The sequence below is a fragment of the Pangasianodon hypophthalmus genome, chromosome 12 (assembly GCF_027358585.1).
Source record: "Pangasianodon hypophthalmus isolate fPanHyp1 chromosome 12, fPanHyp1.pri, whole genome shotgun sequence".
NCBI lineage: Eukaryota > Metazoa > Chordata > Actinopteri > Siluriformes > Pangasiidae > Pangasianodon > Pangasianodon hypophthalmus.
In genome coordinates this window covers 2,538,150-2,563,763 of record NC_069721.1, presented here as the reverse complement: position 1 = coordinate 2,563,763, position 25,614 = coordinate 2,538,150, and the positions used below count along the sequence as shown (strand labels likewise).

At 36.1% G+C, this 25,614-nt stretch overlaps 1 protein-coding gene across 1 annotated transcript; it reads left to right on the top strand.

Annotated features, from left to right (window-relative positions):
• The first annotated feature begins 2,491 nt into the window (after window positions 1-2,491).
• pth3r (parathyroid hormone 3 receptor) lies at window positions 2,492-25,614 on the top strand. Its single transcript, XM_026947845.3, has 13 exons — window positions 2,492-2,851; window positions 11,096-11,201; window positions 13,110-13,220; window positions 15,805-15,929; window positions 16,517-16,611; window positions 18,147-18,297; window positions 18,970-19,123; window positions 19,360-19,420; window positions 19,695-19,761; window positions 19,872-19,966; window positions 20,896-21,037; window positions 21,404-21,445; window positions 22,778-25,614. The coding sequence occupies exons 1-13, from the start codon at window positions 2,786-2,788 to the stop codon at window positions 23,219-23,221; spliced, it is 1,659 nt and encodes a 552-aa protein (XP_026803646.1). The 5' UTR covers window positions 2,492-2,785; the 3' UTR covers window positions 23,222-25,614.

Sequence of the window (25,614 nt, the reverse complement as noted above, 5' to 3'; positions counted from 1 at the left end):
CTGAGGTAATATACAGTAAAGCCTTCAATGGAGAGAATAACAGAGCACTAAAGCCCCGCCCACACGTACACGGATATTTAAGACCCCGGTGAACACTATAAAGTGAAGTGGTTCCACCTCACCGCCAGTTCACACACAGGAATATGAATTTTCCGTGTTAGAACTTTTGGTTGGAGTTTTTCCGCCTTATAATCATATATACAATCAATTATTAATCATTATAATCCAATAATAATCTCTTAACATTGTGTCTGAGGTGTTTATAAAAGTTTATGAAATACTGTCGCCACCTACTGGGCTGGTGTGATCATGTGGATGTTTTCATGTGGATAAGATTTTTTTTTTTAAAACAGAAGGTTAAAATATATTTTTTTAAAAAAATCCCTGTATGTGTGAAGAGAGAGAGAGAGAGATTCTCTTCCTGTAGTGTCTAACAAGGATAGAAATGCTTGTAGAGGCTCTTTTAAAGCTCCTTTATAATCACATGCTGATACTGAGATGATCGTAGCACAAAACTGCCCCATTGTGTTGATTTGGAAGTGTGTTTGGGGTCGCTGTGATGTTAAAAGATCCACCTATGGCAAAGGCGTAACCTCCTGGAAGAGGCAACCAGGTTTTGGACTAAAATATTCTGAGACGTCATGTACCATGAACACTGGGACTTTTTTTTTTAATCAGTCTTTTAGTAAAATGTTTGCGTCAGACAAAACGAACTTACATTTTATGCCAGATTTCTAAAAGTTTCATGATTTATTCCGTACTCACTTGATGAATACCAATCACCTGTAAAGTGCAAAACGCATGCACGCTGTAGCTCATTTGCATTTAGTGACGCCCACAAAACTCCATAAAAGGAAACTCACACAGGAGCTGAAAGCATGAAATGACAACAAAACAATTTCTCAGAGACAGAAGTGGAAGATATTTTGACTCAAGTGTACAACAATAAAAGAAAAAAAGTTTAATCAGTGTAACAGCAGACAAATTACTGAAAGTGTGAATTAAACGAGGTGAAAAGAAAAGGGATTGACCCGAAATTTGGGTTTCACCAAATTAAATTAAATTTTTTGTGTTTAATTGAAATAAAAACATGATTTAAACTTGATAGAATAATCTGTATATAAAAGTAACTCATCAACACTTATCACAGTTGTATGACTTTGTATGACTAATGAATCCGATTGTTCGAGTTTATTAGCGACATTAGTGAGTCTCCTTATACATAAATTTATGAAACTCAGGAGCGAAACCTAGCATATGGATGTTTTTCCAAATATTTCTTCTGTAAATGCACCTACAAGGGATTTATGAATAAATTCATTCATATCTCTCTCTCTCTCTCTCTCTCTCTCCGCACACACACACACACACACCCTAAAATGGTCTCATATCATTATATAATTGTCATAAATAAAGTGGAACTATGAGAATGAGAATTAAATGAGCATTAGGCAAGATTTAGTCAAAATTAGTTAAGATTAGGTCCCTAATGGTTAGATAGGTGGGTTGAAGAACTCCTGAATGATTTTAATTTACTCCTTGAGGCCACTCCCCCATTCCTGCCAATGAACACAAAGCTCCACCCCCAGAGTTAACTAGAGCTAGCATTAGCAAGGACTGTCATGACATCACTTTCAAGCGCAATCTTTGTTGATTTCAGCCATATATATTTTTTTCTTTCCGAACAGAGTGAAGGGGCATTGGGGGCCCCTACATACTTTCATACATATCATGCTCTACATACTTTCCAGGTTATTTTTAAAAGTAAGAAATAAAATAAAATCAATTATTGTTCCTAAAAAAAAAAAAAAAAAAAAAAAAAAAAAAAAAACTACCTGGAAGACCGGAAGTGGACACTCCTAAGAAGACACTGTTTCAGACAGAAACTGTGACAGAAATTGTACTTAATTGTATTTTAGTGCATGCTGTTAAATGCATTTTTATATCCACTAGCTGACCTGGTGATGAATGATGAAGAGATTTTTTGTTTTTTGCAGCCTCATATTTATACATCAAGAAACAAAACAAGGTCAAATGAAACAACAAAAAAAAGGATAATTTCTGTCTAATTAAAATGGTCTTTAGGGGTGCCAATAATTTTGCCCCTTTTTTTTTGGAGAGATTAACCTACTATTTTAAACATGAGAATGGTTATGAGAGAGAGTAAGAGAGAACGAGAGAGAAAAAGAAAGAAAGAGAGAGAGAGAGAAAGAAAAAGATGAACAGAAGCAGAAAGAAAGACAGAATGAGAGAGAGAGATAGATAGAGAGAAAAAGACAGAGAGAGAGAGAGAGAGAGAGATAGAAAGACAGACATGACAGAAACACAGACAGAAACAGAGAAAGAAAGATAGAAAAATAGATAGAAAGAGACAGACAGTAAGGGAAACAGAGACAGAAGGAGAGATAGAAAGAGAGACAGAAGGAAAGAGAGAAAGACAGAAAGAAAGCTTTCTTTGCCAGCCAGTGAGGGGTTAACAGGGGGCAGAAGGTCCATCTCTCTCTCTCTCTCTCTCACACACACACACACACTGAGCTGTGAAGCAGGAGCTCAGCAGTGACATGACCGTCACTCCTCTGTAGTGCGAGAACACAGGAGAGAACCCGAGACTCGAGCAGAACCGGCCGTTAGATTCTGACTCCGTTCTGTGTGTGGACGCTGCAGAGAACTGGCGATGGCTTCATGATGGACGAATACATCTGAGCACCTGGAGTTCACCTCACCGTTCTCCACCAGGAAATGTGCTTCAGACGAAGAACCAGGTGAGGCTGAAGAACCGTGAAGCATGGAGCTGATGGAGCTTTCTACAGCATTCGTGCTCTTCAGCGTGTTAATGACGGCGAAGGCACTGGTGAGTAACTGATCTTCAGCTTGGACCTGTATATCAGTGATACATCACGTGTGACTACGTGTGAAAAATGAAAACACACACTGTGAAGTGTCTAAAATCCAAATGTATACATTTCTGAAGTGAAGCTTTGATTCTGAAGATCTTTGTGAAGTTTGCTGTAAAGGACGTGGTTTAGGTTTTCATGATGTATGAAAGTCAAATTCAAGTTCGAAGTGTGATTTCTTGAGTGATAAGTTAAAAAAAAAAAACTAAATAAATACATATAACTAAGAGAGAGAATGACAGAAAGCGAGAATGACAGAAAGGGAAAGACAGAAAGAGATCTAAAAACAGTGAGAGGAAGTGAGATAGAAAGAAAGAGACAAAGAGACAGAAGAATTTATACATTTATTCAACAAGAAAATACGATTTAATGCTGATGCTGTTTGAGCTTCATCTAAAGCATAAAAACAAAAGAAATGAGAAGAACTAAACAGTGAATAACCATAAATCTGCACTCTAGGGTCAGGGTAGTGTGTGATATTTTTTAAAAAAAACCACACAAACACACATAAAAGACATCACATACAAGAAAGGAAGGGTAAAATCGAAAAGTCTCAAGGATACTGCAAATTAAGACCGTGATGTCAAAAAAATAAATAAAAAAAAAGCGTGGAGCAGAAAATGAGTCCGCTCTGTTCCAGTGGTGGCTCTTGGTTTTGAAAACACATCTGTGAAGTATATAACACAGATACTTTAATGACAGACAGCTGTGCTTTTTTTTTTTTTTTCCTTGTATGTCCCATTCCATACAGAATGATTTAACAGTTGCCTGCGATTGTAGCCACTGTCCCTGACAAGATCAGAGAGGATCTGTTCCCTTTTTCCCCCTGTCCCAAGAGAGCAGAGAGGACCTGTTTTTGCCACCTGACTTCTGAATTAAATCAATTTTGGGCGTGGGTCGGGCCTCCTGTTTTCTCAGCCTCTTCTCATACATAAGCGCATTAAAAGTCCTTTCCAAAATCAGGTAGAGAACATTATCAGTGTTTGCCATGTAATAAAATTAGCTTTGCCATTCTGACAACAGCGGAGCGCGCTGTCCAGTAAACATTGAGATTTTTTTTCTATGTAAAACCCACCTGCTCATGCACTCAATGACTCCCAATAAACTTTTGCTTGTGGACGTGGCTCAAAATGACATTTTAAAAGCCTGTTGTCCAATGAGCATTCATCTTTGCTCCTATTAAAACTCAGATGAATCTGCGATAGAAGCCCATAGAAGCTGTGCATCAATGGAGGTCTATATGCGTCTATGGAGATTTTCATGCAGGCTGCGCTGTCCACCAAAAACAGTTTCCATGAAATGAACAAACAACACGATATTGCAGTGAGATGGTTGATATTTTATTATGCTAAAATATTGACTTATACCAAGAGTGATGAAATATATTGGCAAACATTGCCACATTTTAATGAAATTTTAATTTAGCCCGGGCTGCCCATGTAGTATTTAAACCAGCATTCTTTTTTATAAGGTAAATCAAAGGTTTCTTTAAATGCTGTTAGCTTTGGTAGTAATACTAGTCATAAATAAACCTTTTGTTATTTATAAGATTCTGAATCATGAAGGTGAAAAACTTCATCATTAAGATAGTTGTTTTTTCTTCTTTAAGAAGAAGAATGGTGGAAAAGCGTGCACGCGAATTTAATACTTGCCCTTCAGTTGGATTAATATAAAAAATTCAGTTACCAAAGTTACTTTCAGGATGCAGTAAATAAATTATTCTATTTGCATCAACACTGTGCTGTATTTTAGAAATACAGATTTAGAAATGGCCCAAGGATGTCATCAGGTCTGTCACCTTTAATAAAGCCTCAGTGTACAGTAGGGTATTGCTATTTACAAAAACATTATATTGCTATTCAGCATCAATATACATACAGTATATATTAATATGTACATACAAGGGGTGTCTATGTGTTATTTTATTTTGCATGGCATTTGTCTTGCTGGTTTGGTGTTGGTCTGGTGTGGAACAAATTGATACCAAGCTAGCACGAAACCCATGCTAGTCAGCTAATCCTCTTCCTGTGCTGGATGCTAGGAGGGCCTGATCTCCCTTTTTTGTTGTCGTCAGCATGCATGTGAACATTGTCTCTGCTCAGTGGAGCAGAAAATCACTCTGTAGTGGAGAACATTGGAAAGTCAATTACTCCAACTTTCACCACAACCCCATGATTCAAACAGCACTTCAACAATAAACTGCAAATTAGATTAATGACTGAGCAAATGATTTCTTTACACTGTAAATTAAGTCTCTAATACCTCTGTATTCATTCATTTAGTCTGTCCGTTAGTAGACATTCACTCTGGCCTTTGTAGACATTTTGTCTGGCATTTATTAGATGTTTAGTCTTTCCTTTAGTAGATATTTAGTCTGTCCTTTAGTAAATGTTTATTCTGGCCTTTATTAGATATTTAGTCTGTTCTTTAGTAGATATTTAGTCTGTCCTTTAGTAAACGTTTAGTCTTTCCTTTAGTAGATATTTAGTCTGATCTTTAGTAGATATTTAGTCTGTCCTTTATTAGATATTTAGTCTGATCTTTAGTAGATATTTAGTCTGATCTTTAGTAGATATTTAGTCTGTCCTTTATTAGATATTTGGTCTCTTCTTTAGTAGATATTTAGTCTGTACTTTAGTGAACATTTAATCTGGCTTTTGTACATGTAGTTAGTCTGGTCTCTCTGTTATTAAATGTCTAGTCTGGTCTTTAGTAGATTCGTCTGTCCTGTAGTAGAAGCTTAGTCTGTCCATTAGTAGACATTTAGTCTGTACATTCGGAGAGGTTTAGTCTGGCCTTTAGTGGATGTTTATTCTGGTCTTTAGTAGGTGTTTAGTCGGTCCTTTAGTAGATATTTAGTTTGCCTGTCAGTAAATGTTTAGTCTGTCTGTTAGTAGACATTTATTCTGGTCTTTAGTGGATGTTCAGTCTGGTCTTTAGTAAACATTTAGTCTAGTGTTTAGTAGACATTCAGTCTGGTCTTTTGTAGACATTTAGTCTGTCCTTTAGTAAATGTTTATTCTGGCCTTTATTAGATATTTAGTCTGTTCTTTAGTAGATATTTAGTCTGTATTTTAGTGAATATTTAATCTCACTTTTGATAGACATTTGGTCTGGGCTTTTGTACATGTAGTTAGTCTGGCCTCTAGTAGACATTTAATCTCTCCGTTATTAAATGTTTAGTCTGGTCTTTAGTAGATTCATCTGTCCTGTAGTAGATGTTTAGTCTGTCCTTTAGTAGACATGTTGTCTGTACATTCGGAGAGGTTTAGTTTTTCCATTAGTGGATGTTTATTCTGGTCTTTAGTAGATGTTTAGTTGGTCCTTTAGTAGACATTTAGTTTGCCTGTAAGTAGATGTTTAGTCTGTCTGTTAGTAAACATTTAGTCTGGTCTTTAGTAGACATTCAGTCTGGTCTATAGTAGACATTTTGTCTGGCATTTAGTAAATGTTTAGTCTTTCCTTTAGCAAACATTTAGTCTGTCCTTTAGTAAATGTATATTCTGGGCTTTATTGTATGCTTAATCTGGCCTTTAGTAGACATAAAGTCTTTCATTTAGTGGACGTTTAGTCTATCCTGTAGTAGAAGCTTAGTCTGTCCATTAATACATGTTTAGTCTGTCATTTAGTAGACATTTAGTCTGTAAATTAGGAAAGATTTAGTCTGGCCTTTAGTTAATGTTTAATCTGTCTTCTAGTAGACATTTAGTCTGTCCAATAGTAAATGTTTAGTCGGGTCTTTAATAGATGTTTAGTCTGGTCTATAGTAAACATTTAGTCTGTCCTTTAGTATAGTCTGGTCTATAGTAAACATTTAGTCTGTCCTTTAGTATAGTCTGGTCTATAGTAGACATTTAGTCTGTCCTTTAGTAGATGTATAGTCTGGTCTATAGTAGACATTTAGTCTGTCCTTTAGTAGATGTATAGTCTGGTCTATAGTAGACATGGAACGATTCCCATTTTAAATAATTTCCACCATGCTCCCAGAGTTGTTAAGGTTACTGTATTGGTGAAGCAGTGGTGTTGTTCTATTGACGTACTGAGAAACGGTAGGTCAGATAGTGAAATTGTGTATGATTTAATTGCTAATTCATTTTCTAACCAAGGCTGGATGGGTCCATTTAGTGAAATATTGTAGTTCAATTCAATTCAATTCAATTTTATTTGTATAGCGCTTTTAACAATGGACATTGTCACAAAGCAGCTTTACAGAAATAAATGGATTCACAAAAAATATATTGTAAATATGTGAATTTATTTATTTATTTATGTGAATTTTGCTTATCTAATGAGCAAGCCAGAGGTGATGGTGGCAAGGAAAAACTCCCTGAGACAATATGAGGAAGAAACCTTGAGAGGAACCAGGCTCAAAAGGGATCTCATCCTCATCTGGGTGCAACGGATAGTTGGTTTGCATGGTTATATTTTTGCAAATTGGGTGCTTCTAAACCTCCTTGCGCTTTGCTTTTCTCAAGAGGCTAGTTTGATTCTTGGTCTCTTGTTTTTCCAGTGAATTTGTTTGTGATTGAGTCTAATGAAATTAAGCAGTTGATGGAGGGTTGAATTGATATCATTGAGAACAGATAATTAAGTTTCGGTGATATTGACATTTTTATAGTTGTTACTCTGTCAATTAAGGTGATTGGTAGGTTCATCCATCACTGCAGATCATTATTAATTGCTTTTAACAGGAGTGTGAATTTGAGATAGAATAGGTCTAAGGGCTTGTGGGAAATGTTGACGCCAAGGTACATATTATTACCAGTGGATGGCTTGATTGCATGGTTCCAGTGATGTCAATTCAGTGAAGACATTGTTGATTTTGACCAATTAACAATTTAATTCATTAATTAAATAATAAAAAAAAAAAATTCATTCATTTTTGGGTGATTTGGATGGATCTTGCAAATACAGCAGTATATTATCTGCATACAGACTAATTCCATGCATCATACTGTCAACTTTGATACTTTTAATATTATGATTTTGTCTTACTTCTGCGTAGTGAGAAACTCTGTGATTTGATCCCACTGGTTGTGGCCATTTGTACAGTGGTTTTATCTAGTGAAAGATTGTCCAAAACCAAATTTGTGAAGAGGTGTAAGAATAGTTATAAGAAATAAGAATCAGCATTTATGCAGCTCAATAATAACTGCATATAGGCTACTTGGTCATGAGAAGCATTATGGCCTAAACAGTATTTTTATACGACTTTATTTAGTAATTTATTTGTGTAGACAGGTCAGGCTGTTAATATGTATTTATAATTATTGCTCCAAATAACTAGCCTATTTGCAATCTACAATCTGTTTTATCCTCTCCCTGAACAAATTAATAACTTGTCGTGGGCTCGTATTAATTGCCAAATGCAATCGAAGCAACTGACTGCACTCATGTTGCTATAGTGGTGATTGATCAGAATGAAGCTGCTTTCGTCAATTGTCAGTTCTTTACATATACATGTAATTTGTGGTCACTCAATCGCCTGGTTCAAAACACGATTCCTTTCCATTCTGAGACACAGCAGTGCCAAAAATAGACTTGATACTGGGGCTGTTTGGGGTGGTTGTCTTCTTGGTAAGTTGTCACTTAAACTATTTGCAAAACTCACTGGCTTTAAGTCCTTGTCTGTGTCTTACTCATCGTATCATAGCAGCCTTTAGTCCTGCAGGTGAGAGAGCCTGCCCCCTCAGGCAATGGCTCTTTAACCCACAGAGTGCAGAGGAGAGGCATGATAATGATGTGCACTCTCTCATATGTTCAATTGGAGCACTCCACTGGCCTGATGGGTGATGGTGTTGTCTAGATGTGTCAAGTGGGAGACTGCTATACCAACCTGAAAAAGTCTACCACATTGCGAGGGTATGTGCCGTGTTGAGCAACATGGCACAGCAGAAAGGGCTCCCCTTTATTATACGTGTAGTCTATCCTTTAGTAGACTTTTAATCTGATCTTTATTAGATCTTTAGTCTGTCCTATAGGAGATGTTCAATCTGACCATTATTACATTGTTAATCTGGCCTTTATTAGACGTTTACTCTGTCCTACAGTAGAAGTTTACTCTGGCCTTTATTAGACGTTTAGTCTGTCCTACAGTAGAAGTTTAGTCTGACCTTTATTAGAAGTTTAGTCTGTCCTTTGGTAGACATTTAATCTGGCCTTTATTAAACATTTAATCTGTCCTTTAGTAAATATTTAAGGGGATAGGCTCTGGATCCACTGCGAGCAAGACAAAGCACTTTCTGACAGTGAGTGTGAGTGATGAATTTCCATAAAATTTGCTTCAGTATTTTTAAAAAAAAAAAAAAAAAAACACTTTACAGTAGGAGAAATATCATTCAGAATAATTTATGTACCTCACAGTTGCTAATTTCATTTGTTAAGCAATAAAACAAACACAAACACAATCTGCTTAGACACTTAGATGCTATTTCCATCCATTCAGGCTCGCTGGGCTTGAATGGATGAAATGAATCACAAATGATAATGCCTAACTAAACATTGTAAATGAATGTGGAATGATTTATGATGGATAATGATCTGAAGAGCTGAAACACATGAGTTGGTGTAGGGACAAACCTGGCCCTGACTTGTTGAACTGCTGAAATACGCTTACTGTGATCTTTAGAAACAAAATTGATTCTGATAAAGGTTGTGCTCCTGTGTTACAGGGTTTATAGTAAGGGTTTATTGGTTTAATTTTGTTCATTTTGTTTGTCATCACCTCATCACAAATGTTAGTCTCATCCTCTGCTTTCTCTTATTTTTTAATATCTTATGGACACATACAGTCCCTTCTGAAAGTATTGGAACGGCAAGGTCAATTCTTTTGTTTTCGCTATACACTGAAGACATTTGGGTTTAAGATCAAAAGATGAATGTGAGACGATAGATCAGAATTTCAGATTTCATTTCCTGTCATTTACCTCTAGATGTGTTAAACAACTTAGAACATGGCACCTTTGATGGCAAGGCCGCTCAGTTTTTAGGTGATCAAAAGTATTGGAACAGATAGTCTTAAAGTAACTGCATCAAGCCGGGCAACCCACTGAAATCACCAAACTGTCGCATTCTTCTTTTGTGATGCTTTTCAAGGCTTGTACCACAGCTTCTTTCAGTCATTGTTTGTTTTGGGGGTGTGTTTTGCAGTGTCTTTTGGGTCATTGTCTTGCTGCAGAGTGAAGTTCCTCCCAATTAGATTCTGTTCCAATACTTTTGGATGGGACTGCACACACTCACACACACACACACACACAGAGACAGCTTGCCTCTGCTACTTTTGCTCAGTGGTTGTGAAATGTATTTCAGGCACAAAGCCTCTTGTGTTCGACTCTCTACCTTTTCCAGCACAAAGAAGTGAGGAAGACAGATTAGAGCCAAAGGAAAGAGAGAAATGGAAAGAGGGATTGAGAGAGTGAGATGACACAAAAAGGTTAAAGCAGGACTGCCACATATCGCAGCACGGTGAAAGTATTTCACCACAGCTAGACAGCAACAGATCAGGCCAAGGTTTCTTCCAGACACAGACGGAAAGCCAGTGATGATGATTTCTGCCAGAAATATTGGCACCCTTTATAAAAAAAAATGAGCAAAAAATAAACAACACACAATGCTTTTCAAAAGTCTTTCAAAATCGTTGTTCTAACGTTAAAAAATGTCAATGATAACTACTTATTTGTGCCAAAATTATTAACACTCCTAAGTAAGATTTTACATAAATGCAAATGATTTTTTTTTTTTTAAATTTGATCTCAGTCTGCAGGACCTCAATTGCCTTTTACCATGTCCTGTTTCCCTAGGGTATAAATATGAGGTGTACACATGTAAAATCCCTTACCATAGGAAAAAATCTGGACAAATCAGTAACATACATTAAAAAAAAACCTTTAGGCACAGTTAGGTTGTAATTATCACACCAATCACTGCAAATTTGGTTTAATTCAACAACATGGCTTCCACTTTGATTATTCAGTAGCTCCAACATGTTGAAGCCATTATATAGAAAATTGAGATCATGAAATTGTAATGTGTGAATGGGATATAATTTAATCAAGCTTTTAATTCAGTATTTTGAGTTAAATTAATAAAATAATTTCAATTTCAGGATTAAACTTAAAATAGTTTGGTGAATATATATCTCAAGCCATTAGAAGGAAAGACTTAAAGAGATGCTCATTTCTTTTTATTCACTCCTGTCACAGATCGACTCTGACGATGTCATTACTCGGGATGAGCAGATCTTCCTCCTGATTCGTGCACGGGCAAGGTGTGAGAGAAGCATCCGAGCCCAGTTGAGCACGGTACGAGGTATGTTTTGGAAGAAATTTAGTGAATCAATATTCAGAAGACCAAATCTATGCCAAATAAACTGAGCTTTGCTGCAATTTTTATGGCCAGAGACATAAGCGTACACACACACAGTATACTTCCATCCATCCCACCCAACAAGACAGCCAAACATTTAATATACTGGTTGCAGAGACAGTTACACAAGCTTCAAACCTCTCATTCAACATCTTTGCATATCAAAATACACATACTAAAGTCCACTCCTACTCAGCACCCTTCCATGTCAAAGCACACACACCAAAGTCCGCTTACAGTACATACACAAAAGGGATTAATACTACCAATGATTAATTGTTGATTTGCATTTTACTCTCAGGTACATAAATGCATATTTTATTTCCACAATGTGCATTAATCTAATTAAAATAAATAAAATAAAATAAATAATAGTTGGACAGTATGGACTCCAAGCAGATTCAGACTTTGGATTACAGCATAGAAAATACTGCATGGATTAGACCTGTAGTAGTTATTTATTTAATATTATATTGCATTATATTGAAAAGAAATGTGTTCAAACCCAAAACCATCATGGCCAATCAAATGACAATGGATCGATGAAACTGTAGGTGTGAATTCTGTGCAGTCTGTTGTGCTCATAACATTCAGGAGCTAAATGAAATAATCTGACTAAAACACAGACCCTTCAACATTCCACATTTTATTTCTACTCATCTCCTGGTGCTCTTTCCAGAGCTGAGTCTACAAAAAAAAGCACTTTCTTTTTGCCTCGGGGTGCTTTCATTCATCAGCGAAATTCAGTTAAGCATCATAAACACACTGATGTAGCACCTGTCTTTTTCCAAAGGTCCTCTGATCCAATTTCCTGCACACAACAGCGTCCATAAATCCAGAAAATGAAACGATAAAGAGTCCCAGGTTCGGACGCTTATCTCTGATCAGATTTATTTCTGTATTGATCTCGCTCAATATGAATGTGCATTCAGTCCCTTTGCATTATTCCCACTGAGAGATGCTGATGTGATCGCTCCTTCGTTGTTACCGAGCATTGTGTGTTTTCATTACTTGTACCGCGGCGCTGTTGAATTCTAGCTTCTGATTGCTGTTGATTCATTTTCTATAACAGCAGCTCTGACAGTAATGTAGCTACAAATCACAGGTTTATATTAATGTAAATTTAATGTTTCTATCATAACAACTCATTCAGAGGGACTTGGCTGACAGGTACGCCACATAAACGGATTAAAAAGCGTGTAAACTCTGACATGGTGAAGTTTTCTCTGAGGAGAGATGCTTATTTAACATTAATGAAAGGTGTCTCCAGTGTCAGCGCTTTCTAACAGTCAGAGATAAAGCTCTAACTTAAAGTTTTCTGACGTCTTCAGGACAGAAGAGTATACACTTTACGCTATGTCGGTAACATGACAAGCTGAAGCGATAAGGTAAGGTAACGATAAGGAAAGAGTGCATTAATATAAACCTGTGCTTTGCAGCTGCAGTACTGTAAGAGCTTCTGTTACAGAAAACTGTGTGGTTTCATGAACATTCCACAACAAGAAATGTAACTATAAATGGATAAAAAATATGAAATGTCATACTTTCATGTCAAAAAAACATTTGTAATTGTTAGTAAATTGCTGTGGTTTAAGAGGAATAAAACACATCAGAATGTGCTGCAGTAGTAATAGTATGAAAATGAATGTCTCTGTTTTATAATAATACCTACATCTAGAACAAGTGACTGAAAAACCTCCTGTCTTTATTTCAGCATGTGTGTATATACATGTATAAAAGTATTTTGATTTATGGCATCAAATTGCTCTCAGGATTATATGAGAAAGTACAAAGAACACATGAAAGCGATTATTTTTTCAAAAGTTCTGTGATTTTTTTTTTCACCCCCAGTTGGTGACTGTGTGCCGGAATGGGACGGCATCATCTGCTGGCCGAGAGGGAAGCCCAATCAGCTGGTAGCTGTGCCCTGCCCTGAGTATGTTTACGATTTCGACCACAGAGGTCTGTATATCTGACGATTCAGAAAACGCTCAGTAACGCTGACATGACTGTATAGCCACCCAGGTAAAATAAACATTACGCTGTAGCTGTTGTGTAAACTTATGATTGGTTAAGGATCTGGGGTGATCTGATGGTGGTAGCCTCATAGGTTTAATAATAACAGCAATAATTGGGAGTATAAGTAAAAATAGTAAAGTTTGGGGTCAGTGCTTGTTAAGAATTGAGATATCAGTGATCCTGAAAGCTTCTGCTCTCTGAACGTGCCTGATCCATCCTGATGCCCTACTTCTGGTTGGAGTTCTCATCTCTTGCTGCTGAGGATGGCCCTACATGGACAGCGTAAAGATAAATGAGATTACTGTGGATGGTATCACTTAAAAACCATGAAGATGGCTTTGGACTGCAATTGATATGAACAGTTTTGCTATGATGGCTTAGGACTACAGTTGCTCTGATAGCTTTAGGACTGCAATTCCCGCAGTTTTGCACTCAAGTCTCCATCAGTGAACAGTTGATAACTTCAACAAAATAGACTTCATGTTAAAACTGTCATGTATTTCCTGTTTACACAAATGCATATAATAGCAATATTTATAATCGCACTATCCGGTGTCACTCTTTTGAGTCTGGTTCCTCTCAAGGTTTCTTCCTCATATCATCTCAGGGAGTTTTTCCTCACGACCGTCACCTCTGGCTTGCTCATTAGGGATAAATTTATAAATTTAAAATTTTTATTCTGAATTTAAATATTTCTGTAAAGCTGCTTTGTGACAATATGCATTGTTAAAAGCACTACACAAATAATATTGAATTGAATTGAAGAATCAAGATGTCTGAAGACACTCAAAATATTACAGCCTGCAGTGAAAGCAATAGTACTGAGCAAATCTGAATTCTTAATTTAATTATTATTATTATTATTTTTTATGTTTGCCATGTTATTTGTGCGTCAGCACATTTTTTGTACATTTTCAACTTTGAGTACATCTAAAAAAAAAATACAAGTTTTCCTGAAATGAAATATGTTTCTATTTTGCATGTTTATCAACCAGATGTAAAGTTTTTTTTCCCCCAAAAGTGAAAAAGGAGAATTAATAAATATTTAATTCCACTGAAAAATGTGGCACCTACTATACGTCTACATTTATAACCTAATTTACTGATGGAAAAACAACGTTACTGCCAACTTGTGCAGAATTATATGTTTACAGCAGGAAATGAGTTCTCATGTTGATTATCATCTTCATCAGTCTCTGTCTCATCACTTGACGTAAAAGACAATCACGGCGTTTAAACACGAGCCTCATCATCGTCTCTTCACTCCACTGATAATAATCTCTGAGTCATTCACGTACTTCTGTTCTGCTGGATCAATTTCTAGTTACGACAGCCGCTATCTGATTACTAACCGAATCGATTCCGTTTCATTATGGCATCAAACTCTCCAAAAACTTGATCCTTATTTCCTCCACATTTCCTTATGCAGTGTTGCAATATTTTCAAGAATTTATTTTTCAAAATAAAAAAAGGCGCCATTACAGAAATTATAAAATGATAAATTCATCAAAGATATTGAACTATATGATGAACACTTTGAAGCTACAGTGTAATTCCATGTTTTTGCCCACGTGTCAGTGCACAGTTAGTATATCCTTTTAATAAAAGGAGCATTAGCTGATCTGTAAAAAATTTTTGGTAGCATTTATTATTGAATCCATCATCCCCTAGTGACCATTTTCAATTTTTTTTGTATCTGTTTCTTAATTTCTTCAAGTGTTATGGTATTAATATTAATTTTTATTCTTTTCTTCTGGTACTTGTTTAAGATTTAGTTTTAATTTCTTCCAAATCTACATCTTTAATGTCCACAAAATCTTTATCTGTAATTAAGCCCATAATTCCAGCCTTTATTTTAGTTAGTTATGTGAGAAATCTATATTTTTTCACTTTAATGAAGTATACAGTAGATGCTAATAGGAGTTTGGTCCACCATCATAATATTTTTGCCAGTAACCTCTCTACCTCCTCTGGACATAGTCTGTCTTGTTTTGAAGAGTTTCTCCTTCAGAAAAGCACACTTAGCTACCGCGGTTTTAGACGTCTTTAGTCAGACAGACTGTTTTGACCACTGCGTTTGCGAAACTGGCTCCTTACACAACGTGATATTTGCAGACAGACACCAAGACGAAACATTTCCACATTGTTATGGTGAAATATTTTGTATGTTTTCTTCAAGTAGAGATGTTAAAGAATACATGGCAGGGGAAAAAAAAAGATTTTGCATTTTAAATCACATCACATTTCTGCTGTCATTTATCTATAATTTATATTGTATTATTTGTAACAGAGTCCTTTATCTTTCTTTTAAGTGTTTTATTATTGTCTTTTATCTTTCTTTTAAGTGTATGAGATTTCATTTTTCTGTTTCTTATTGTAATAATTTCTATCCAACAATTTCTATGTAGTAAATTTTTCTCGGAGAGCTTAAACATGTAAGACATTTCATGTTTTTTAATGTATGAGTTGCAATATGGTCGTTTTTTTTAATGTAATTTTTTTAAAACAAAAATTATGATTTGTTAAGGTCGTGCGTACCGTAACTGCGACACGTCGGGGAACTGGGAGCAGGTTCCCACCATCAACCGTACCTGGGCTGATTACACTGAGTGCACGACGAAGCTGCAGTCCAACCATGGCAGGCAGGAGGAGGTGTGTGTGTGTGTGTGTGTGTGTGTGTGTGTTGGAGTGAGTTTCAGACGATACACAAATGTATATACAGTCAGCTCCAGAATTATTGGCACTTTTGGTAAAGATAGAAATGTCTTTGTGGGATTAATTAGCTTAATCTCACATTATAAATATGAGAGACATCGAACTTATAATTGGAGTAAATCCATAATTCTGGATTTGACTGTATGGAAAATTAATGTGGAGCGTCCGCTGTGCAAATCCCTATAAATGAGCTGTTACCATAGAAATGACAATGTATTAGAACAAGCACATTAATATAAAACTGTGATTTGCAGCTGCATTACTGGCAAAAAATTAATCAAAATCAGAATACAGAATCTAACAGTGATGTGGTATTAGAAGGAAATAATGCCCAAAACAATAAATATATCTTGAAAAATATCAACTGAGAGGAAAATACAACAAAAAAAATGAACATAAAATAAGAATTAAGAGCTCTCCTTTCCAAACAAATCAATTAAAACTAAATTTCATGGAGTAAATAATAACAGTCTCAATATCTTTTAAGGTATTCGGAATTTCATTGTGTATTTGTTCATCCTCAGGAGGTGTTCAGACGGCTTCATGTGATGTACACTACAGGTTACTCCATCTCTCTGACCTCGTTACTGGTGGCCGTCTTCATCCTCTGCTACTTCAAGTACGTTTAGCACATAATGGTTTGAGTTTTTTCACACTTGATCCATCATATAAAGTGTTTTCTCATACATTCATCATTTTACCACTGATATAAACCAAATGTAATTTTAAGATGACTATTTCCACCTGCTCTTACATTCTGTGTGAATATGACAGTGAATATTACCACTTATAAACACCAAAAAAGCTTTTAAATTCCTTTTTTTTTTACCTCTTACATACAAACAAAATCCTTTCCCATTGTGAAGCCTTTATTTCTGAAACCCTGCCTTTTTCAGTTTGCTCCTAATGTACAGTCAAACCATTTACCCTATTCCAAACAAAGTTGTTCCCCTATCTCACAAAAAAATACAATATTATCAAAACAAATGGGACTCACTCATGCGGTTTCCAGGCACTAACTGTAATTAACAGTAACAGTAAGTGTCATATCTATCATCAAGCAAAGTCTTAGCATAAAGCCGGAATATGCAGCTACTAAATCTGAGAGACATGATACGCTTGGATACGACGACATTCATCACCGGCATCCTGTTTTTTAAACTCTCATACTACTGTGAACTTCACAGAAGGTTGAGATGAGATATGAGACAGCGTTACAGCATATAAACAGAAATTTGACACACAGCCTACAATAAATGGCATAAAAGAGGCTAAAGTTACAAAAGTGACCCATGCCAAATGATAAATGAGGCTAAAGTAACAAACATGACCCATATCAAACAGTAAGCAAGGCTAATGTAATCATAATTACTCATGCTAAATAATGAATGAGGTAAAATTAGTACAAATGTCCCACGCCAAATGATAAACATGGGTGCAATAACAAGAATGACCCATGTCCAATGATAAATGATGCTGAGATGCTGAGATAACAAAAATTACTCAAGTCAAATGTGGCTGAAATAACAAGAATGACTCATAAATGGTGCCGAGGAAACAAGAATGGCCCATGTCAAAAAGTAAGCAAGGCTAATGTAATCATAATTACTCATGCTAAATAATAATTTAGGTAAAATCAGTAAAAATGACCCACATCAAATGATAGATAAGGCTGAAATAACAAGAATGACCCATGTCAAATGATAAAGGAGGCTAAAATAGAAAAAATGACCCATGTCAAATGAAAAATGAGAGTAAAATAACAAGAACGAGCCCTGTAAAAGATAAAATAAGACTGAAATATCAAGAATGACCCATGTTAAAAGATAAACTGAGGTTGAAATAGCAAGAAAGAACCATGTTAAATGAGAAATGGGGCTGAGGGAACAAGAATGACCCATGTCAAACAGTAAGCAAGGCTAATATAATCATAACTATTCACACTAAATAATAAATTTGGTAAAATTAGTACAATACGACAATAAATGAGACCAAAAATCTAGGTTACATTTCATCATGCCCCTGTGGGTGCAAATTCAGGAATATATTTACCTTACAGCCATAAACGGCAAGTCATTTTACAGCACGGAGTAGAGCACCATCAAGATATGCAATGATTTGCGCTTTTTAACACACTCCTCACTTTTGTTGTAGACGTTTACACTGCACTCGTAACTACATCCACACCCACCTGTTCACCTCCTTCATATGCCGAGCAGTCAGCATCTTCGTGAAGGACGCTGTGCTCTACACAAAGGAAGACACTGAAGCAGAGTACGGAGAAGTGGGAACCCAAGCTCAGATGGTACACACACACACAAATTATGACTCTATGAGTAATGATAAGTGACTGATCAAAATACATATGAAGTAAAAAAAAAAAAAAAAAAAAAAAAAAAAAGCTGATCTAAATGCAAATGAATTTTTAAAAAAAGTTGCAGTGATTTGTATATATACAAAACAATCTCTCATGAGGCACTAAATGAGGCATAAGTAAGAAAAATTACACATGTAAAATGATAGAAAATACAAAAATTACCTACACAAAATGTCAACGAAGGTGAAAGTAACACAATTTACCCATGCAAAATGGCAAAAAATGCAATAGTAGCAAAATTTACCCATTTAAAACAGTAAAAAAATGTGAAAGTAATAAAAACAACCCATGGAATATGGTAAAAAGGCAAAAGTAAGAAAAATTATCTGCACAAAATGGCAAAAAGGTAGAAGTTATACAAATTACTCAAAATAAATTTGATTATTGAGATGGAAATAACAAAAAAAAAAAAAAAGTGATCCATGGAAGATGACCCTGGTCATAAACATCCTTTGTTAAAATGAAAGAAGCAAAATTCAGACAAAAACTGTCTGACTGACCAACTACATTTGATGTAATTGGAAAATTGACATTGGCTAACTTGTTTTGTCTCTAACTTAGTTTTTTTTTTTTTTTTTGGCTTGTATGACTTGGGGTCAGGCGGGCTGTAAAGTGGCCGTGACCTTTTTCCACTATTTCCTGGCGACCAATCACTACTGGATCCTGGTGGAGGGCCTGTACCTGCACAGTCTGATCTTCATGGCTTTCCTGTCTGATAAAAATTACCTGTGGGCTCTAACCATCATAGGCTGGGGTGAGCCTTCCACTTTTCATCAAACTGGATTCATGGTCAGTGCTAAGATGTACAATACAGAGGAAAATTGAGACATCCTGGATTTTTGTAGTTCTCAATATAAACCACAATGCTTCAGTTGGTAAAACATGCATAGAAATATCCAGAAATGAAAATAGTGGGTTATATTTTGGTCCTAACTATTCATCATGTGCTGGGAAGAAAGTAATTGGTTTTCCACCTTGTCTTTGCTGCAGGCGTTCCCGCTGTTTTTGTCTCAATTTGGGTCAGTGTTCGAGCCTCGCTGGCTGATACACAGTAAGTTTCGACCCAACTGTTTTCTATGTACATGAGAGGTGAAGATATTGTTTGTATACAGCTCATTCACTGAATTAACTGATTAAAAAATGTGCGTAATCATTGATACAGTAAACTTTTCAGTGAGGACACTGTGTTTATCCCTTACATAAGAAACGTAGTGGTTGTAATCAAAATTCTAGGTCATGGTGTGGAGTGGGTTAAATGAAGAGCGTTTTTTTTTTTTTTAGAGAGATTGCATAAACTGAATACATAATCAGTGTTGGTCTTTCAGATGTTGGGATATCAGTGCAGGGAATGTGAAATGGATTTTTCAAGTTCCAATCCTTGCAGCCGTCGCTGTAAGCAAACCATTGCTGCTTGTTCAATCAATATTCTGCTTGGTTTTTGAAGCTGTCACAATTCTATATCATTATCTCTTACTGTATTGTATTTCTCTCTTACTCTCTAGGTCAACTTCTTTCTTTTCCTCAACATCATTAGGGTTTTGGCGTCAAAGCTGTGGGAGACTAACACGGGGAAACTGGACCCGAGGCAGCAGTACAGGTCAAACACCGTCCTTCCATAAACATACAGAAAACAAAGTATATGAATTATCATGATGGAGACAGTTTGCTGTAATCTTAAAGATGTAATTTAATATGTATGTAATTTCCCATGCAGCTCAAATATAGTTAATGGACCAACATTTGGTGTTAGAGCTGTAAGGCTAAGATTGCTACGTAAACAAAAAATTTAAAAAATTACCAACGGCAAATAATAAACAAGGTAAAAGTAAGAAAAAATGTATTAACACAAAACAGTAAACAAGGTGAAAGTGAGAAAAATTAAAAAGTAAGAAACATTACAAATGCAAAATAGTAAACAAGGTGACAATAAGGAAAAAAATTACCTACACAATATAATGAACAATGCGAAAGTAAGAAAACATTACCAGTGAAAAATCGTGAACAAGGTAAAAGTAATAAAAAAATGATCCATGTAGAATAGTAAACAAGTTGAAGATAAGTTAATTATCTAAAAACTAATCACATAAAATTGGTAAACAAGGTGAAAGTAAGAAATATTACTCACACAAAACAGAAACAAGATGAAAGTAAAATAAATAAATAAATAAATACTCACGCAAAATGGCAAGGTGAAATTGCTTCTGGAGCTGTAGAGCAAATATTGCTATAAAATGAAAATCTAGATGCTTCCAACCACCAATTAGCATCACCTCATTGATTGTCAGTTAAATGTAAATCCTACACAAATGAATAAATAGCTGAAAAGTGTAGCAACAGTCATTTTTAACCTAGGATCGACTTCACATTTACTTTAGAAATAGAACTTTTTAGCCGTTTGAGGATTATGCTGTTTAACTGTACATGATGCTAATCAATAGTCACGAGCTTACATTATAATGCCATACATGTTAGGCTTTTTGGCAAACTGAAATACACACACACTGTTATTGCGTTGTTGTTGTACAGGAAGCTGCTGAAGTCGACGCTGGTGCTGATGCCACTCTTCGGGGTACACTACGTGGTGTTCATGGGTCTTCCTTACACAGAGGTCACTGGGCTGCTTTGGCAGATCCAGATGCACTACGAGATATTCTTCAATTCGTTACAGGTAAATCCTGACCCCACACTCTTCACCACACACTCTCCAAAAAAGTGGTGAACACTTATTTGATTAATTAATTCATTATTTTTTTGCTCCAATATGCAAAAAGGTAGAAAACACAATAAAGGAGTTTACACCTTGAGTTAAGATCAAACTTAGTGGATGAGCCCAATAATCAGGTTTCAGTACATACAGATGCTTTACTTGGTAATGTGAACTTATGTACATGTTAGGAAGCAGATATTCCTGAAAAACAGTTTATGTATGTAAGCAAATTTATTGATATTGTATTCATGCTTCAAAAATGTTTGGTATTTTACTGTTTTGTATTTTTAATGTTTGGTTCGATATTTTACTTTTTCTTCCTTTTAGGGCTTTTTTGTGGCCTTCATCTACTGTTTCTGCAATGGAGAGGTACTACAGATGCTTTTTTTTAAAAATTCAAATAAAAAATAATAATGATGTAATGGAAATGAAAATGCATGCATGACTTGATTCCTTTTTGCATCTTTTTACATACTCAAATATTTGTTTTAAGTCATCTGTTTTTTTTTTTTTTTTGTTTGTTTTGTTTTGACTGTTAAAGTTGATTTCAGGCTACCTTTAAATATTTATTCTCATCCATGTAACTGTGCCTAACATTTCCCATATCCCATTTTCATATATGAACTCAATGACACACCCACATTTCCATCGACAGACCTTATTAGATCTTTTGCCTTGTTTACAAAGTCTACCATATTGACAATTTAGGATAAAAAATTATGTGCATATAATACACATGTTCTAATGTTGTTCTACATCCAATTGAACTTTTAAATTCCTTTTAAAATCCATTTTCTTAACTTTAGAATCTTCTTGATCCAGCTCATTATTATTCTAATTATTAAGCCATTCAGAGCAGATTGAATGTCAAGAAAATGTGAAATTGTGTAAGAAAAGGCTGTAAGATTACTTAGGGTTAACTAAAAATCATCAGATAACCTCTTGAAGTGTGATCAAGTCAGTGTCACTGTAGACCTGATAAGCAGAACTTTCCCAGAAGGCACTACAATCAGACAGCGAACAATTGAAAAAATGTGTAAACTGAACCTTCAAACATATATTGATTCTGATCTGACCTAGTGTGCTTTTATACTTTTAGTTCATTTGCTATTTCATTTGGTTTGGTTTCTCACTGCATATAATTAAACAAATCAAAAAAGCAAAACACGTTAAGGGGTATATAGGGGCTAAAAGTGTCCTCATAAAACTCTTTCATTCATTGGTCAGAAACACCTTGAAAGAAAAAGTTGAACAAACCTTTATCAAGTGCTTAAAGACATAACAAAAAGACATAACTGATACACTAAACACTATATTAGTGATTAGATAATTATATTACTGGGCCAACGTTCTCAGAACACATGACATTTCTGCAGTTCTACAGCTCTGCCCTTTGGCTTAGTTTGTGCCTCGTGGCTCAGTTTAGCAACTTGCAAAAACTAAACAAAAATCTTGCCCACAACCCAAAACACAAGGCATGTTTGCTTCACTTCCTGCAGTGAGTCGATTCAGAGTCAAATCACTTTCTCACTGCCATTGAGCTGGGAGTGGAGTGAGACCACCTTGCTCAGATCCCTCAAAGAGGGATCCCTAAATACTCCCTATGTGAAACCCTCTCTCTCTAGTTTATTGCTAGCTAGTAAGCCTGCTATGACTTGTGCACATTTAAAAAAGAACTGTAACTGTATTCGTTTATCACAGGTGCAGGCGGAGGTGAAAAAGGCGTGGCTGAGGCGGAGCCTTGCTCTGGATATCAAGCAAAAAGCACGCGTAGTCAGCAGCAGTGGGGGCGGGAGCTGTTACTACGGCGGCATGACATCACACACCACCACTCAGAGCATCTGTCTTGGTGCTCAGGGACCAATCCTGGCTCGGGGTGTGGCCTTAGGAGTCAGAGGCCAATCGCATGTTGCTAACCTGCCAGGGTACACACCCAATGAGACTGCAGAGACCACATTACCCACAGTTCAGCAGTCAGAACTGAGAAGGGCCGAGAGCATGGGGACACTGTATGATCAGAATGGGCAAATAAATGTAGGACCTCGTGAGGAGGAGGAGGTATTAGAGAAAGAGCCATCACTATACTTTATAGCTGAAGATCATTCCGGCTCGGTGTCACTGAAAGATCTGGAAACGATTCTATGAAAAACTTTGAGTTGTTAAACTTCAGCTGGCTAGTAGGTTTTGTTTTCTCTAGCAATTGTAATGGTAAATGTTTGAAACTGATGTATATCATATTTTTATTATTTCCTTAGTCAAAACTACTGAAGTGACCAGCATTTGTATTTAGTTATGGATATTTATTTGATGATTAGTCATAATCTACTGCATTGATATAAGAAATTAGCATAGGGTTTGTTTTGATTTAGCAACTCAAAAGCTAGCTACTAGCTAGGGTAGATGTATGAAAACATTCTTAAGTGGGTGTAAATACTGTGCCTTGAATTTCATCCCCCCATCCCCCAACCCCACCCAGCGTGAACATTTCTTTATTTTGTAGTGTTACAAACTGAAATGGACTTAATCGGGATATTACCATTTGATTTACACAATATGTCTAATTTAGATCCTGCATATCTAGATCTTGCATCTAGATCTTTATATTTTTGCCTATTCTTCTTGACAAAATTGCTCAAGCTCTGTCAGCTTGGATGCAGACCACTGATGAACAACAGTGTTCAAAGTCTTGCCTCAGATTCTCAATAGGTTTGAGTACTGGGACATTCTAACACATTCAGGTTCTTAGTTTTGAACCACTCCAGTGTAGCTTTGGCAGTATGCCTGGGGTAATTGTCCTGTTGGAAAGTGAAATGCTGCCCCAGTCTCAAGTCTCTTGCAGACTGAATTAAGTTTTCTTCTAGGGTTGCCTTGCATTTTGCTCCATCCCCCAACCAGCTTCTCAGTCCGTGCCGATGAAAAGCATCCGCACAAACTGATGCTACCACCATCATGCTTCACAGTGGGGAAGGTTTTCTTAGTGTAATGGGAGGGAGCAGAAGGGTTGGATAGCACTTCGTTCCAAAAAGTATTATTTTGGTCTCATCAGGCAAAAGAGGCAGTCATGGCCTAACGGATAGAGAGTCGGACTTGCAACCCGAAGGTGAACCTGAAGGTTGTGGGTTCGAGTCTTGGGTCCAGCAGGGATTGTAGGTGGGGGGAGTGAATGACCAGCGCTCTCTTCCACCCTCAATACCACGACTGAAGTGAGACCCTTGAGCAAGGCACTGAACCCCCAAACTGCTCCCCGGGTGCTGCATCAAAAAAGGCTGCCCACTGCTCCGTGTGTGTGTGTGTGTGTGTGTTCACTACTGTGTTTGTGCACTTGGATGGGTTAAATGCAGAGCACAAATTCCAAGTATGGGTCACCCTACTTGGCCACAAGTCACTTCACTTTACAGTTTTTATTATTAGGTGTAATGGCTCAGTGGGATTTTCAAAGTTTGGGATCTTTTTTTATAACCAAACCCTAAGTGATTCTTTTCCAGAACTTTGTCCCACACTTGTCCCAAGACACTCCTTGGTCTTCATGATGTTGTTTAATTGGGTATGTTCTTCCAGGAACATGTGTATTTACAGTATATTGAGATCACATGACACTTCATTTGCACACAGGTCGACCCCATTCAACTAATTATTTAACTTCTGATGGCAGCTGGTGCATTTTTTTATTTGCAACTAATTTTGAAACCATATTGATTTTTGATTCTCACTTCAATATTATGGGATTTTATGTGCAGTTTTATAACTTATAATCCCAGTTAAGTCCATTCAGTTCCAGGTTGTAACACAACAAAATGTGGAAAAGTTCAAGGGGGTGAATACTTGTGTAAGGCACTGTACATATTTCATTTATAGTATAACAAGCAGTCAAACAAATACAATTACAAATCATTAGAATCATCTTGCAAAACAGAAATATGTAGGTGGTTTTATATGCTATTTAGCAAGCTAGCTAGTTTTTTTATATGACTAAACAATGCTAGATCATGAGCACAAAACATTTTTCATTCATACTGAAAAAAAATTATGTATTTGAAAAAAAAATCATGAAAAAAAAAATCATGTACTGAAACATCTGCATGAAGTCATCATTCGTAAATGTACCACGCAGTATAATCCAGGTAGGATTAGCATGTTGCTGGTTAGCTTTAACTATTTTTTTAACTAAAGCAAACTATTTTAACTAAAGCAACACACATTGAAGATATAATATAAAATGGTTTTATTGTTTATAGTGTTTCAGTTTAGATTTTTATCGAAAATTGCGCTGTTGCCATGAAACAGATGTGTTTGTATTAGATGCAATGATTGTATCTAGCTTCTTTTACACCAAACCATTTTAGCAGACTGTCTTTAGCTGCACCTACATTGTCATGTGTAGCTATCTCACTACTTTACTTTTACTGGAACCTGTTGTACAGAGGAGTGCAAAAGTTTGTGCACCCTTAGATATACATGATGTTAAAATTGGTTTTCTGTATGCAATATATCTATTTTTATAAATATTAATATTATTATATAATTTGTAAAATTCACCC

Bases quoted from the DNA above. Each gene is read 5' to 3' on its own strand.
- pth3r (XM_026947845.3), top strand. From the start codon at position 2,786: ATGGAGCTGATGGAGCTTTCTACAGCATTCGTGCTCTTCAGCGTGTTA. The intron at 15,930-16,516 runs GTGTGTGTGTGT...GTTCATCCTCAG, and splicing joins ACCATGGCAGGCAGGAGGAG to GAGGTGTTCAGACGGCTTCA. The intron at 19,124-19,359 runs GTGAGCCTTCCA...TCTTTGCTGCAG, and splicing joins TCTAACCATCATAGGCTGGG to GCGTTCCCGCTGTTTTTGTC.